Source organism: Gekko japonicus, unplaced genomic scaffold (assembly GCF_001447785.1).
Source record: "Gekko japonicus isolate JY-2015 unplaced genomic scaffold, Gekko_japonicus_V1.1 scaffold203, whole genome shotgun sequence".
NCBI lineage: Eukaryota > Metazoa > Chordata > Lepidosauria > Squamata > Gekkonidae > Gekko > Gekko japonicus.
Genome location: NW_015170280.1, coordinates 526,926 through 544,171, shown reverse-complemented (window position 1 = coordinate 544,171; position 17,246 = coordinate 526,926). Strand labels below are relative to the sequence as shown.

At 47.7% G+C, this 17,246-nt stretch overlaps 1 protein-coding gene across 1 annotated transcript in view; it reads left to right on the top strand.

The window, feature by feature from the left end:
* Window positions 1-17,246, top strand: part of MACF1 (microtubule-actin crosslinking factor 1) — a 373,337-nt gene that overhangs the window by 262,781 nt on the left and 93,310 nt on the right. The window contains 1 exon segment of the mRNA XM_015417776.1: window positions 814-2,285. Coding sequence (XP_015273262.1) covers window positions 814-2,285 — 1,472 coding nt within the window.

Sequence of the window (17,246 nt, the reverse complement as noted above, 5' to 3'; positions counted from 1 at the left end):
AAAATGGCACAGGGGCTCTGCCTAACTCTTTACATTTATTTATTTTGTTTAAAACACTTCTCTGCCATCTTTAACCCAACCCAGGGTCCCCAAAGGTGGTGAACATTAAAACATCGCCAAATATCAAAACATTAAAACATTTCAGACATGGTAAAAGGCATTTAAAATACAAAAATATGAAGTATTTTAAACAAATAAAACCTAATATAAACACGTAAAATACACAAACAGGGAGGAGAGCCAATAAGAGTTAGTGAGGGAATGCCAAACAAAACCAAACTAAAATAAAAGTCTTACTCGCTAGTGGAAAACAACAATAGAGACAGACGAATCTCCCAGGGGAGAAATTTCCAAAGTTCTGGTGCCATGACTGAGAAAGCCCTTTCTCAGGTCGCCTTCTGTCTAGCCACAGATGGCCTCTGAAGATGACCAGAATTGTCATTTTTAACAGTGAATGTTTAACATTTTTAACTCAAACTGCATTTTTGATGCAGAGTTTTTACTGAAAGAAAAAATAACAAATAGCAAAGAAATAACAGTACAAATAAAGAAGAAAGACTATACACAATAAAAGGAGGCTTCCGATTTTCTCTGCAACGAATATAAGTATGATTATAAATATAAGTATGATTACTGTATGGCTACAAACAAAGGCTCTCTTTTTTCTATTGCATAAATTCCTTATTCATCAAAACCACAAATCATCAAGTCATTATTATCTGTTTCATGCAAAAAGTCTATAAGGAGTTTTCAATCAGCAATAAATAAGAAATGCATTTTTAACAGCATGTCCCCTCTTCCTCCATTTTCCAGGGGACCGAATGAACCATCTGCAGACAGCACTTGCAAGTTCTCAGCAGTTCCAGCAGATGTTTGATGAGCTCCATTCTTGGCTAGATGACAAACTGAGGCAGCAGGCACAGAGCAGCCCGATCTCGGCCAAGCTGGAGAGGCTGCAGTCTCAGATCCAGGAACAAGAAGACTTCCAGAAGAGCCTCAACCAACACAGCGGTTCCTACGAAATGATTGTGGCAGAGGGTGAATCTTTGCTGCTTTCTGTTCATCCTGAGAAGGAAAACGCCAATTTGCAAAGCCAGCTAGTGAACTTGAAAGCAACCTGGGAGGAGCTTAGCAAGCAAATCACCAACCGACATGCCAAGCTCAAAGACTGCTTGCAGAAGGCTCAAAAATACCAGCGTCATGTTGAGGACCTTTTCCCGTGGGTGGAGGATTGCAGGGCAAAGATGTCTGAGTTGGAAGTCACCCTTGATCTAGTGCAGCTAGAAGCCGCTCTCCTGAGGTCAAAGGCTCTGCTGAGCGATGTGGAGAAACGGCGCTCCCTTTTGGAGATGCTGAACAGTGCAGCTGACATCCTCATCAACGCATCGCAAATGGATGAAGATGACATTCGTGACGAGAAAGGGAAGATCAACCACAAGATGGATGCCATTACAGAAGAGCTCCACGCAAAGACAGAGTCCCTTGAAGAAATGTCACAAAGACTTAAGGAGTTCCAAGAAAGTTTTAGAAACATTGAGAAGAAGCTGGAAGGGACAAAGCACCAGCTGGAAATCTATGAGGCTCTAGGGCCTCAGGCCTGCAGCAATAAGAACCTGGAGAAGCTGAGAGCCCAACAAGAGGTTCTGCAGGCACTGGAACCCCAAGTGGATTATCTGAAGAACTTCACTAGAGGCCTCATAGAAGATGCTCCAGATGGATCAGACTCATCCCATCTGTTAAGTCAAGCTGAGGTTGCCCAGCAAGAATTCAAAATTGTCAAGGAGAAAGTCAATGAATGTTGCATACTGATGGAGGCCAAGCTCGAAGGGATTGGACAGTTTAATAACCATGTCCGGGAGATGTTCTCTCAGCTGGCTGATCTAGATGATGAGTTGGATTGCATGGGCCCCATTGGGAGAGACATAGATAGCCTCCAGTCCCAAGCAGAAGATGTCCATGAATTCTTGGCCAAACTTCAGATGCTGAAGATAGATCTCCAAGCTTCTGAAGAGAAATGCAGGCAGATGTTGGAGGATGAAGGGAGTCCTGATTTAATAGGGCTGAAACGTGAGGTAGAGACCTTAAGTAAGCAATGCAGCAAGTTGACTGAACGGGGCAGAACTCGCCTGGAGCAGGTGGAAATTACATTGGCTCGTGTCAAAGACTTCTACAACCAGCTGAAGGAACTGAACCACATGACGGCCACTGCAGAAGAGAACGAAGCATTGCAGTGGGTGGTCGGGACAGAAGTGGAGGCAATCAAACAGCAGCTTGAAGATTTCAAGGTAGGAGTCTTGTTGTCCTGTATGTAGCTGCATTTAAGCCATGCCTGCTCTTGTCCTCATTTCTTGCAGTCTTCTGTTTTTTCAAAGGCCATTTTGTTTCTAAAATTCTTATTTATGTAAAAGCTGCCAAGATAGGTCAGATGTTGGTTGCCTTGAAGAACATTTTGGCAGGGGGAAAATTGCACCTGTTGGATGATCTCTCGGTGAACTTTTCTTCTCAGTGCACTTCCGCATGATCACACAGCGAGACCTCTATATGCTTTACAATTTTAACTGTACCTGTGCTGCATGTTCTATGAATACAATTTTTTTTTGTTGTTGTTCAGTCGCACAGTCGAGTCCGACTCTTTGCGACCCCATGGACCACCTGTTTTCCATCATGCTCTGGAGTTTCCTTAATTTCGTGCCTGTTGCATTGATAACATTGTCTAACCATCTCATCCTTTGCCGTCCCCTTATTCTTTGACCTTCAATCTTTCCCAGCATCAGGGTCTTCTCCAGTGAGTGCTCCCTTCTCATTTGGTGGCCAAAGTATTTGAGCTTTAGCTTCAGTAGGGCTGAATGAATATAATACGTGTTTGATAAATGTATACATGTCTTATGGTACACCCCAGCTTTCTGACACCCAACTGTATGTATACATGCTGAACAGCTATGGTCCTTCCATTTCAAGGCATTCAGACCAATTAACTGTAGCAGGAAAGATCAATGAAAGAAGGAAAGGTAAACCCATTGAGCCCTACCTGTGGAGGACCCAAGACTGCCCTTGGCATCATTTCTGCTCTGACCTTGCTTCCTGCTACCAGTGATGGCAGATAATTCTGCCACATCACTGCCGAGGGTACTGTTGAATCATCCAACCATTCCTGTTACAGATATTACAGAATTCCCTGCCCTGGGCTGTACATTGCGCCTCTGCATGAGTCACACCCAAGTCAATGAATCATGCATAAATAACAGAGTAGGAGTTCATATTCTTATGCCTTCCCAAATTCAACCTTTTCAGCTGTCAGAGTGAAGCATGTCACCAATTTTAATTTTTCGGGGGGAGGGGGAGAGTATCTCAGATATTGGAGCTTTAGGAAGTCCCTGGCTCTTTAGCAGCTGTTACTGACTTTCTCGTGCTTGTCATTGGCTGTGAGCAGCTTTGGACATGCTATTTTTCTGTGTGATGAGAAAGATGGGAAATGTTAACTGCCTCTTTGAGGGTTAATCTTGTCTCTGTTGGACATCTAGTGCTTCCATTGTGCTAACTCAGTTAAGCGCAACATGTTAGTCTCCTTGTCTGGATGGCTTTGATTAGAAAACCAAGATCAACCCAACTTTGTCCTCATGTTGACCTGATGAATATGGAAATGTAGGAAAGGACTGGGACTGAGTGCTATAAGGACCCTCAAGCTGAGACATAGATAGCTGAGACACTTGAAATTTCCTTGCATGCCAGAACATTGGTTTGTCTTGCTCTCCAAGATCTTGGGCAGAGGAAGACTTTCCCCAGTACCTGTTACCTGAGATCCTAGAAGAACTGAAGCGGGGGTGGGGGGGGGGGGGGGGGGGAAGGGGAAAAAGACAGTCATCCTTGCCTACTGCTGTCTAAAGGGATTGGCAAACTGACTGGAGACTGTGAATGGTGCTTTGCTACTGACCAGCACTTTATTTGATGAAGGCTTCAAATGGGAGAAAAATACAATCTAAATGGTGGGTGGGTGACCGGTTCCCTGACTTTTCCAGCTCTTGTACTGTCCCTCTGTGTTCCCGGCTCCCGGCTCCCCAGCCAATCAGAACCAGTTATGTGCGTTATGCATATGTTTGCTTATTTTGCATAATGTGCTCTGTTTCCAGAATCCAGGTTTTCAAAAAAAAAAAAAAAAAACTGCAGAGAGGAGGAAGGGGGGCATGTTATCGAACAAGTGAGCTGTAGAGGTAGGAACCAAAAAATATAAAGCAAGGCACAGAAGACTCTGGCAAGCATTTCCCACTGCTGGAGCTTCTCTTGAGCATATCTCTAGCTTCTGAGATTTCATCAGGCACATTTGCAAAGACTCTATAATTACTAGAAATTAGATTTGCTGGAATACGTGACAGAGTCAGCCTGTCTCCAGTGTAGCAGTTCTGCAAATGCAAACAGAAAGGATATGCGAGGGATGGGGAAGGATAGCTAAATTGTGTACTTATTCTACTGAGCCAGGGTTTGCAATCTCCATGATAATAATTGTGTGCCATCAAGTTGCAGCCGACTCACGGTGATCCCAGGACCATGGGGGTGTTCAAGGCAAAAGAGTACCAGAGGTTGACTGCCTCTGCACAGCAACCCCAGTCTTCCACACTGGTCTCCCATATAAGTACTAACCATGGCTGACCCTGTGTAGCTTCCAAGTTGAGAATAGGCTAGGTTGTGCTATCAGACTGCTGGTGTTTTTTGTTTTGCTGTCCATTCACAGCCAACTTATGGTGACCCCATAGGGTTTTCAAGGCAAGAGACGTTCAGAGGTGGTTTACCACTGCTTACCTCTGGGTAGAGACCCTAATATTTCTTGGTGGTTTCCCATCCAAATACTGACCAGGGCCAGTCCTGCTTAGCTTCTGAGATCTGGACTATCCAGGTCAGAGCATCAGGCTTCTAGAGATGTCTGTATATTCCTATTTCTCCATATCTATTTAAATTTTAGCACTGTAGCACTGAATAAAAATGCTAATGTCCCTTTCTTTTGAACATATGCAGCTTCTTTATGTTGAGTCAGACCACTGGTCCCTCCAACTGTCCAAGATCTCAAGCAGAGAAATCTCCCCCCCCCCCCAAACACCAGAGATCCTTTAAGAGTAGATAGCTTGACGCCACTGTACACACACAGCAGGGGACTAAACTTTGGGGCCTTCAGCCTGCAAAGCAGGAACTCTGCATGGGAGCCTCTGCACCTTCCCTAATCCTGGCGTGGGAGAGATCAGCAGGGAGACGTTAAGCTATGATCCTTGAACTGGACAGGAAAGAGGGAAATGTCTCCCTGAAGCTTGAAATCCAAAGCTGGATTTGCCAGTGTGTTCCTTATAGAGGCTTGGGGGAGGAGAGGAAGTGTAGAGACTGCCATGAGCACCAGAAGCTTCTAGTCCCCGAAGTTGCGACTTCTTTAACAGCCTTCTTATGTTACAGGAGGGTGGCCAGGGGGGATCCCTCGGCCTCTGTTTTGCCGAGCTCACAGGAAGCTAAAACAATGTCAGGAAAGAATCTGTCTCCGTCAGCTGGACTTTCACCACAGGGGTTTAGTGCCTGGAAACCTTGGCGGGGTCTTCTCCTGGGGTAGCATGCTCTGCCAGGACGTTCTTGCACTTTGTTTTCACAGTGCTTGAGAGTGCTTGCGTCCCCCTCCTCAATGCTGAGCATGCTGTGTGGGCAGGCTGGGTTTATCTTGGCTCCTTTCCCCCTCATTCGGCACCTCATAAACACAGCTTAAAAGTCTGCCTTTTATCTCCTGCCATGGTGGGTTCCCCTATTGCTGTTTTCTTCTTCTTTTTTATAATGGGAATATAATGAGGTTATGTATGGGCAATAGAAGCCTTTGCGCTTGCTGGCAGCTGCTGTTGTTGCTGTGACCTTCTCTTTCGTTGCCCCTGTTCCTGTAGAGGCTGGAAAAAAAGACTTGCAAATGGAGAAGAGAAGGGGAAAAAGACAGCTTTGAGACAAGTTGCAGTTTTTTCCCGATCTATCAAAATAGCCGTTTTGTGTCTCTGCGCCTTGGGATGAAGCAGGTGCTTAGTGGGTGGTGTGAGCAATGCACAGTCTTTGGAGTAGCATTCCTCCTTGGCCTCCGTCCACTTGCTAGGCTGTTCTTCTGCTCCCAGAGAGAATCTCTTTGTATCTTTGGGGGGCTTATAAATCCAGCAGTATCTGCCTTTGCTTATGCTCCGTGGCAGGTATAGCATAATCCATCTTTCTGCAATGGTGTTTTATGGTGTCTCTTCTTCTTAAGGCTGTGAGGCGGCTGCCTGGAATTTTCTGCATCACCTTCAAACTTCTGGGCCTTAGTTTTTGTCCCTTACCTTTAAAAAGTGTACCTTACTAGACTGGGGGGGGGGCACTGAATTACCATAAAAATTATTCACACAAGACCTTCAGTTGCATTGAGCATGCCACCAGCTGCCAAAAAACCCCCCTGTCAACAAAACTCCCAGTTTATTAAGCATTTCATTTGGCTGGAACAGTAACTGAATAAAATAGCAGCAATGGCACTAAGGAGCCATTTTGTTTAATTAAGAAAAATGATTTTGTCAAGTTTAGCCTGCATGCTCATTTAGTTTCCTTCAATGCAACTGGAAGTAAAAATGACCCAAACACCACAAACCTGACATCTTAGTTTACAAAATAATTACATGGGTGGGGGGAGGACATGAAACACCAGAGAGGACTTGGGCTCATTATGGTTGAGGTGTATACCATGGACCACCAAAAAGACAAATAATTGGGCTCTACATCAGATCAAGCCTGTACTCTCCTTAGAAGCTAAAATGACCAAACTGAGGTTATTGTACTGTGGTCACATTATGAGAAGATAAGAGGCACTGGAAAAGATAATGCTAGGAAAATTCAAAGGCAGTAGGAAAAGTGGAAGACCCACACGAAGAAGAAGAAGAGATTGGATTTATACCCTGCCCTTCATTACCCAAAGGAGTCTCAGAGCGGCTTACAAACTCCTTTCCCTTCCCCTCCCCACAGCAGACACCCTGTGAGGTAGGTGGGGCTGAGAGAGCTCTGACAGAAACTGCTCTTTTTCAAGGACAGCTGTGCCAGAGCTTGTGACTGACCCAAGGTCACATCAGCAGGTGCAAGTGGAGGCGTGGGGAATCAAACCCGGTTCTCCCAGATTAGAGTCCGCGCACTTAACCACTACACCAAACTGGTGTAGTGCCCCAATCAAGGAAACCACGGCCCTCAGGTTGCAAGACCTGAAGAAGACTGTTAATGATAGGCCATTTTAGAGGTCATTAATTCATGGGGTCACCATAAGTTGGAAGAGACATGACAGCACTTAACACACAGAGACAGTCAGAGTATAGAATAGGATGGGAGACAGGGCAGGAGCAGGTGGATCAGTGGTTGCCGAGGCAATGACCCATGCCTGACCTGGAAGTATTAGTAGCTGGCTGTGCAGTGTCTTGGATAAAGGAAGCTCTCCCCCCTTTCCCCATGTTCCCTCCCTCCATGCAGTCTCCAGTGGCCCCTAGAAGGGCTGCCCATGCACGAACTAGGAGCCCCCAGATCCTCTCCCCACTTCCCTCGTGTGTGCTTCCCAGTAATTCTTCAGGCTGAAGGAGGGGGGGGGCTTTGTTGAGGAAGTGGGGGGCAGAGCAGATGGGGAGCATGAGGCATGGACAGGACAGGACTTGGCCCACCAGCACCTTGTGGGAAGCCAGGGCAAATAGGCTGCCCATGATCTGTGCCAGAAGAAGTGTCTGGGAGTCACTGAGACGTGGCAGAGGGAGAGTCCAGATGGCCAGTTCCACTCTATTGGAGCTCTGTTTTTAATCTGCAGTCAAACCATCCATTGGCTAATCACTCCAATTATTTGATTAATGGTGCAAATTACCCTGCGCGGGGGGGACACACACACACACACACAAAGACTCTCTTCCGTTACCAGGAAATGCACTGAAGCACCTTTCCAGACATGAGAAAAGGTTTTATGCCAGGCTGAGCCTGTCTATTTCCGCTGTCTTTTCTCCCAATGGGAAAATGGCTGCCTGGCACTAATTTAGCACCAGGAATGTGTTGGGGGGCTGTACAGAATGCCAAGAGAACACCTCAGAAAGGTAGATAACATAGAAGCAAAAAGAGAGCACTGGCTTGAGAAAAGAGCAAGGAAAGGGAAAGCAGAAATTACTAGAAAGGCAAGATTCTGGAGTTCTTGAGAAGGGTGTATTTGAGGAAGGAGAACAATGATGGGGAAGAGAATAAGCAGAAGGGAAAGCATTCTGGGTTCACCTTGATGGAGAAGGCCCAGAGGCAGGGAGGGGTGAGAGAAAGGTGCTGTCAGTCCCTTAAGCATTTCTGCAAAGTGGAGTGGAGGATGACAGGGTACCAGCAGTAATGGAAGCTGGTAAAGGAAATAGGAGGAAATCAGGGAGGCTTTCCCAGGCATCACTTGGCTTATATTCAGAGAAAGCAGTTTTAAAATATAGCCAACAGCGTTTCCTGCTTCAAACTTCCATCTCTTTTGTTTCATTTAATAGCAGCTGGCCTGCTCCGCCTGATGGCTTTGGCCCCCAGTTCCAAGAAATGCATTGACTTAGCACATACTCAGAGGCATGTTTCTTTCTAGTCGGTCTGCCAATGTTCATGCCACCACACATGTCATGTGGGGGGATCCTGGCATTAAGAAAAGGTTCTGGGGCTGAGTCCAGAACTTTCCTCTGTCCCAGATGTTTTACAAAGACTGTAACCCCACCAGGAAGGCCCTGCCATTGTGGAGCCACTAAGTAAAGTAGATTGGGGGTGTTGCAAGACAATGGATGTGAAGCTCATTTCCCCCTGAACTGAATGGCCTGTTTTGTTTGGCAAGGAAGCAGCAGTGTCCTGTTGGAAATGGCACTTTGCATATTGGCACCCCTAAAATTAAAAAAAAGCCATCTTCTTCCCGACTCCCTTTCTCATCTGTTCCATCCTTTGCCAGCTTTGTATAATAGCTAAAGAAACAAAAGGCCCCATGGCTAGAAGGGGGATGAAATTGAATGCAGATTTTCCAGGTGGTTTCATCTGGCAAAAAAAAAAAAAAAGCTGAACTGCACCTGCCTGCTCTTGGCAAAAAAAAAGGAGCTTGACTAACAATAGAATAATTTAGTGAGGGTGGACAGGATGGAGGGGAGAGAGGCTCGCTTCAGCCCCCATCACCTTTGCAGACATATTGCTGGGTTTCTTTTTTTTCCTGAATAAGTCTTGTTGTTCAGTTTGTATGAGGAAGGTGTGGACTAGTTTCTGTGTGTTAGGAGTCAAAAGGACATCCTGGGTGGCATACAGCTGGTACTGGACAGCACCCTAATCCAGATTGGGGCTAATGCACTCGCTAGACCTGGTTTGCAGTGGCTGTTTTTGCCTTTGCCCAGTGTCTCGTGAGCATCTAGGCAAAGTGGGCTGTGGGACCCCCAGGGTTGTCAACTCTAGATTGAGAGATTCCTGGAGATTCCAGGGGTAGAGCTGGGGGAGGGGAGGGCCTCGGCCGGGTATAATGACATAGAATGCACCCTCTGAAGCAGCCATTTTCTCCAGAGAAGCTGAACTCTGTTGTCTGGAGATCAGTTGTAATTCCAGGAGATCTCCAGGTCCCATCTGGGGTTTGGCAACCATAGACCCCCCCCTCCCCAATGCATGACTTTAACTTGCCTTCACTTTCAGTGGCCTGAAAACACACTACTGGTTTATTTACTAACAAAGCTAGAAATGATAAGGAGCATTCACTACCTCTTTGTGAAATGCCTTGAATGAAAGGGGTTAGAATTTTGGTCCAGGAAGGAAAACCCAACCCAAAAAAATGTAGTTTCATTTTTAACACTATGGAAATAATGGTTGGAGACTACAAATACTTGGCGGAACTGATAGAATATTGGAACTAGAGGAGTGTTTTTAAGGGGGGAGGGTGTTTGTGCCACCACTTTCTGCCCTCAAAGGGATTTGAACCCCTAAGATCACCCTGTGGGAAAGTCTGTCCAAAAGCAGGGGTGGCTGAGGGCTTTGTAGGGGTGTTCATGTGGCTTTGGAAGAATATGATTCTTGTCAGGCCTCCTAACAACAAGCTCCTCTTTGTGCGTATGAACAAAGCTTTTGGAAAATGTGCATTTGGGGCAAGTGTTGCAAGAGTTTGCTTTCCTCAGGAAATCGAGGTTGAGGATTCTGTGCATAGTTTGGTCTTGCTGTGTGCAGGGCGGCCTGAGTAACTTGCTTTGAAGGACCAGATCAGTTCTTTTCTCCATGTTGCTGCTCCTCTTGTGTACCCACCGCAAGTGTATCAGCAAGCAACAGCGGAGATGCTGCTGTACAGATTTGCAGCTTTCACAGACCTGTTCCCTTTGGATATTTCAGCAGGCTCTACAATGTCCTCCTCAAGGGCATCTTGCTCTCCCTAGTGTCTTTCAGTGTCTTCTAGTGTCTTATTCTAGTGTCTGCACCCAAGGACCCTCACAGAGGATGCTGGAACAGGCTTTTCCGAGGTGTTTTCCCCACCCCACTTGGATGCTTGTGCAGTTGAGCCAGTCCTGGGTCCCAGTCACATGCTTTCATGTGTGTCTCCATAACCATCGGCGCAAGACATTTGCTTTTTCTTTGAAACAGGTGCCGAGTTGATCCAGATGCAAAGTTTGGCCCTAGATGAGCAAATTCTGAGGACTGAACACAAGGCAATGCAGCAAGTTCCTCCTTTGGAGATCCTGAGTGTTTGTCCTGTATGTAGCAGCTGTGCGGGGCCCTCATTTGGATTGGGGCCATGATGTATATCAGGTTGGGTTTTGCCCCATTTGCTGATGCCTCCCCCAGTCATGGTCCTGAAGCACGGCTATTTTCCCTCTGGGAGCAAATCTTTAGACTGTATGGTACTGGTATCTTTTGCCCCAACAAAACAAGATGGGGGGAAATGAACCCCTCCCCGATGCTGCACAATGGTCTCAATCCAAACTGGAGCCCTGCATGGTTGCCGTTTGCAAAGAGAAATACTTGGAAGCTTCCATTTCAGAACTGCCAGATTCCCCCTCCCCTTCTCCAAGGCCCTGTAATTGTTAGGATTATACTGTAAATCACTTTGTGGAGATCATTAGCATGTTACAAGTTGGACCTAACATAGAAGCTCATAGATGGGTCAGTCAGTGGAATAATGTCTGTGGTTGTACAATACAATAGCCCACAGTGGCTGACTAATGAAGCTTTTAGATGTGCCTCATTTTTGTGTTCAGTCTCAGAAAGAGCCAAACAGAGCAAGCAATAAAATATTCTAAATACCTCTCATTTGTGCAGAATACTCACAGGTGCAAGCAAATAAAAGTTAAGAACTTTTAATTGTTAGCTTCCCCTTCAAAGTGCTTGCTTTCTTTGCGTGTGTGTACCTAGAGGTCATGGCAACCTCTGGTGACTGACCCCTGCTGGGGGCCCAGAGGCTATTCAGAGAGGTGGCTGAGTGAGGCCTGCCCCTGTCTCCCACCTCTGGTGTTTAAGGGGTTCCTCCATCCAAGTCCTTGCCAGAGTCGATCCTGCTTAGCTTCCGAGATCTGACGAAGCTAGGCTTGCCTGGGCTATCCAGGTCAGGGCCTCTTCAGAGTGCTTTCTGCTCATTCTTTCAGTAAACCTTGCAACAGCCCCATAGTGCTGGCCAGTATTATTATTCCCACATTTCTGCTGTGAGGAAGCAGGGTAGCTGATCTAGCTTTGGCCTTTCCCGCTTTTTCTGGAACCTAGGGGCACCCAACAAAGCTAATGGGCGGTAGAATCAAGGCAGACGAAAGGAAGGATTTCTTCACACAACATTTAATTAATTTATGGAATTCACTGCCAAGGCATGTAGTGAGGGCCCCTGCTATAAATAGTATTTATAAAAGGATGAGGACAAATTCATGGCTATTAGCCATGGTACCTAATGAGTGAAATAGAATTTCTTTTCCCACAGCACCATTTTTCCCCTTCTCTTCCCTAATTATGCATTGGTGTGGCCCTCTTTTCTGCATTCAGGCTTGCTAGAACCTCCATGTTCAAGTGCAGTGTACAAGATGGCAGGAGATAACGTAACCATGAAAGGCCATTCCCATCTTCCCTATTGGCTTTCCAGAGCAGTGATCCCCACCAAGGTGCCTGAGGGGACCATGGCACTGACTGGTAGTGTTTTCTGGCCCCAACTTGCTTCTTCCTCAGAGCAAAGAGCCATTTCTGGCTTCTCTCCACCTCACTGGTGCATAGTGTTGCCAACCTTCAGGCAGTGGCTAGAAAGCTCCTGGAATTGCAACTGATTTCCAAACAATAGAGATCATTTCCCCTGGAGAAAATGGCTGCTTTGGGAGGTGGACTGTATGGCATTTTACGCCGCTGAGGTCCTTCCCTTCCCCAAACCTTGCCCCCCCCAGGCTCCCCCCCCCAAAAAAAACTTCAGGTATTTTCCAATGCAGACCTGGCAATCCTACATGGTTCAGGAGTTGCCTTCAGAAGACCCCAGGAGGCATTCATTGCCTGTGTGTCTTTGGGGAGTGCCCATTAGGAAACAGCTGCCTCCTTCATGGGATAGTTTCAGGTAGGTAGCCATCCGAGTTGCCAGCTCTGGGTTGGGAAATTCTTGGAGATTTAGGGGTGGAGCCTGGGGAGGGCAGGGTTTCAGGAGGCAAGGAGCCTCAGCCATAGAGACCACCCTTCAAAGCCACCATTTTCTCCAGGGGAACTGGTCTCTGTAGTCTGGAGGTCAGCTGGGATATCTCCAGGTGCCACCTGGATGTTGGTACCTCCAGTAGCTGTGTTGATCTTCAGTAGAACAGCAAGATTCGCGTCCAATAGCACCTTGAAGACCAACAAGATTTCCCAGGTTATAAGCTTTCAAAAATCGAAGCACAATTATTTAGAACTGTTCGGTCATTAACAGAACTGCCCCAGGGCAGGCCAAATGCTAGGGAGTTGGATATCAGTTGTGAGGCTTTTGCAAACTACTTTGCAGATAAAGTCTTGCTGCTCCGCCGTGATCTCCCCGCCACAGTTGAGACAGTGAGCGAGCTTGAGGCCCCATGCGCGTCTTCTAGTTCCATTCTGGATTATTTCAGTCCACTCAGCCCTGAGGAAGTCGACAGATTGCTCTCAACGGTATGCCCAACCATGTGCAGCCTTGACCCGTGCCCTTCATGGCTTATAAAAGCTAGCCGTGAGGGGCTGCGTGGTGCCCTCAGGGAGATTATCAACAAGTCCTTCGCGGAAGGGCTGTTCCCGGGGGCACTCAAGGAAGCGATGGTCCACCCTCTCCTGAAAAAACCATCCTTGGACCCAGCCGAATTGGCCAACTATCGGCCGGTTTCCAATTTGCCCTATTTGGGCAAATTACTGGAGAGAGCGACGGCGATTCAGTTGCAGAGCTTTATGGATGACACTTCCATGCTAGACCCGTTCCAGTCTAGCTTCCGGCCAGGCCATGGGACGGAGATGGTACTGGTCGCCCTCTTAGACAACCTCTGGAGGCATCTGGATTGAGGCAGCACAGTGGCACTGTTGTTGTTGGACCTGTCGGCAGCGTTAGACACGGTCGACCACCAGTTGCTGATCCACTGCCTCGCCGACACTGGGATTCAGTGACTTGCCCTACAATGTCTTGTCTCCTTTCTCCAAGGTCGGGGACAGAGGGTGGCGGTAGGGGAACATATGTCCCAGAGGTACCCGCTGGTCTGCAGGGTTCCTCAAGGGGCGGTGTTATCCCTGATGTTATTTAACATTTACATGCGCCCCCTTGCCCAGATTGCCCAGAGGCACAGGCTTGGGTGTCAGCAATACACAGATGACACCCAGCTATATCTGTTGCTGGGTGGTCAGTCCGACTCTACCCCAGATGACCTGGAGCGGGCGCTTCAGGATGTGGCGAGCTGGCTTAGGCTGAGCCGATTGAAATCGAATCCAATGAAGACGGAGGTCCTGTGCCTGAGTCGGAGTGGTCCGGGGGTAGGGATCCCACTACCAACCTTCGATGGGGCGCCATTGCTGTCAGGGCCGAGGGTCAGGAGTTTGGGAGTGCTCCTGGATGCCGCCTTAATGATGGAGGCCCAGTTAGCAGCCACTGCCAAGTCAGCCTTTTACCACCTGCGGTTGATTTGGCAGTTGGTTCCCTTCCTCAAACGCAATGATCTGGCAACAGTGATCCATGCTATGGTCACCTCGAGGTTAGACTACTGCAATGCTCTCTACATGGGGCTGCCCTTGTCCCAAATCTAGAAGCTGCAGCTGGTGCAAAATGCGGCAGCCAGGCTGTTGATGGGTCTCTCCATATGAGATCACATCCGGCCTGCGCTGAAGGCATTGCACTGGCTGCCAGTAGCATACCGGATTTGTTTCAAGGTGCTGGTTTTGACCTTTAAAGCCCTATATGGTCGGGGGCCTATCTACCTGAGGGACCACCTTTCCCCATATGTGCCCCAGGTCAGGGACTCAAAACCGCCTGACTGTCCCTGGCCCGAAAGACGCCAGGCTGGACATTACAAGGGAAAGGGCTTTCTTGGTGGCGGCTCCACACTGGTGGAACAAGCTCCCAGAGGACATCAGGGCCCTGCGGGACCTTTTACAGCTCCGCAGGGCCTGTAAAATGGAGCTCTTCCACGAGGCCTTTGATTAGGAGCCACACTGACCACTTCAAACTGAACACACCACAGCCCTATATAACAACGCCGGATATGGCCTCTCCATCGGACCATGTACAGAAATTCCCGCCATCGGTTTACACTAGCACTTTATCTAACTGTTCTTATTGAAAAAAAATTTTAATCGTATTTTATTGTATTTTAACCTCTGTAAGCCGCCTTGAGCCAGTCTGCACCGGCAAGGTGGGATACAAATTGAAAATAATAAATAAATAAATTTAAATTAATAAACCCGGTTCTCCCAAATTAGAGTCTATGCTCTTAACCACTACACCAAACTGGCTCTCCAAACGTGGCCCCTCATTCCCCATCCTCAAAAGCCTAAACATGTTCAGTGCTCAGCAAGGTTGGGGCATCTGTTCTAGCCACTGTTGCAAACTGGGCTGAATTAGACCTTTTAGTCTGATCCAGTGGGTCTTTGAACCACTGAGGTGCTTATTCTCAAAACAACCCTGTGAGGTAGGTCAGGCTCAGCAGTAATGACTGGCTTTGGGTTATTGGGCGAGTTTCCTGGTTCTCCCAAAGACAGCACTTAAGGTCCTGTGCAGGTGGGAGGCCTTTGGCACCTGAGGCTCCAAGTTCTAGCTGATTGGCATGACTGCCTGTTGTTGTTGTTAAGGGCCCTCTTGGGTGTGGGCAGGCTGCTGTCTGAATGCTTCTTTGTCATTCGGGTGTCTTGAATGGAGCGTAGGACTGGCCAGGGAAGGGGGATAAATCCGTCCCTCTCATTCTCCCGCCTGGCCTGATCGGGTGGCCCAGCTGACAATATTTTTAACACATCTCTGATGTACGCTGGCTCCATTCAGTCCAGTTTTGAACAGCTGGGGGTGGGGATGGGGGTGGGTGGGAAGGGAAAAAGGTAACTATTTTCTTTTTTCTTGTTGACTCTTTTCCAAGCCCCCCCTCACAAGGCTTCGGTATTTTGAGCAGCGGCAGTATCACCAAGCAAAATGCTTCCCCTGCCAACTGTTCTGTGTTCTTTAAAGGGTGTAATGATGCTGTCTATGGAGGGGCAGTGTTAGAACTGGGACTGGGGGTAGTCCTGTCCAGTGGCTAGACAGCAGGACCTGGAGACCCCTGTGTGTGTTCAAGCCTGTCTGGGTCAAAAATTAGCTTGGTGGCCTTGGGCCATAAACTGTGTTTCATGGGCCTTCTACCTATGTGTGCCATCAGTGGCTTCTGCAACCCACCATCACTCTTAAGAATCCAATTCTAGCACTAAAGTTGGTACCTCATTATGCAGGAACTAACCTTGGCATCCTTGTTCCTTATTCTTGCTCAGGCATCGTGCAGCGTCCCTTATCCAGCCGCTACCCTGCTGGCTTCTGTTTCCAAAGCTTTTTCATTCTGTTTAAAATAGCGCCGAAAATATGCATTTCCACCTACTCACCCTTCTCTACAGTAGCTGTCATGTTTTAGGCTGGGAGGTATGTGCATTTCTCTGATCACAGCACAACCCTTGCCATTTCCAAATCCCACAGTGATGATGGTTCTAACCACACCCCGCTCTCCAACCTTGGGTAATGGTGAAGTGTATAGAATGGCAAATCAGTGTCTATACGTGTATTAAGCTGTTATTTTCCCCCCAATTACCCAGCATAATGAAGCCGGGAGGAGACAGCATATACGGAGCAGGAAAGCAGAGCAGATGTTAAAGGGTAAAAGGAAACAAAATCCTGCAAGCAGGGGACATTGATGCAGGCACCTTATTTCTCTCGTCTGTACAACGGGCACAGGCAAAGAGGTGTTTTGCATGTTAATAGTGATTTATAGGGACAGTCAACTGAAGTTAACAGGATACTAACCAATGCAGTTGATTGCAGCTTAAATTTACACTCCCCCATATGAAGTAGTTCCAGTGATACCGAGAGAAGAAAGGCACAGAATTTAATAAAGTGACCAGCGGGTGGGGGGGAGCTGTGAAGGCCCCCCCCCCTCCATGGAGGTATCCTGAGTCTTCTCTCTGAACATCATAGTCACCATGCCCCCCCCCCCCCCCCCCCCCCCCCCCTCCCCCTCCGCTCAAGAGTGCAAAAGCCCTGGCACAATTGAGGTGTTTAATTATTGTGTTAAACTTCCCAGCAGTTTTAATGACTAAATGAAATCAGATCTATTCACTGACCATATTTAAGTTTCTGCTTATGGCGTGTCTTGCCCCCACCCCCTGTTTCATAGGCGTAATCTTCGTGGGGGCGGCGGGGCTTCAGCCCCCGCCGAAATTTTCAGGAAAGTGCTCAGCCTCCCCCGGGAGCCACCCTTGCTCCTAGCACAGCAATGCCTCTGGCCCAGCCCCAGCCCCCCCCGGGAAATTGGAAAGTCTACACCCTTGCCCTGTTTTAAACGTAGGTCTCCTGACCATGACATTTTGGAAATAAATAACAGTAATTGGCGATGACAATAATTATTATGTGGCCAATGTTTCAAAGCCACCGTATGCATCAACTCCAAAAAGGATATCACTGAAGTGGCTGGAAGGTTTTTAGTGTCAAGTTTCTCATGCCTCCTCCTAATACGCAGAGTGGGGAGGATGCTGTAAATAGCTCTGTGTCTGCAGAGATGCTCACCAGCGAGAAGCTCCTGCGTTATGTCGGGCGACACCATTCCCAGCCCAGAGGGATA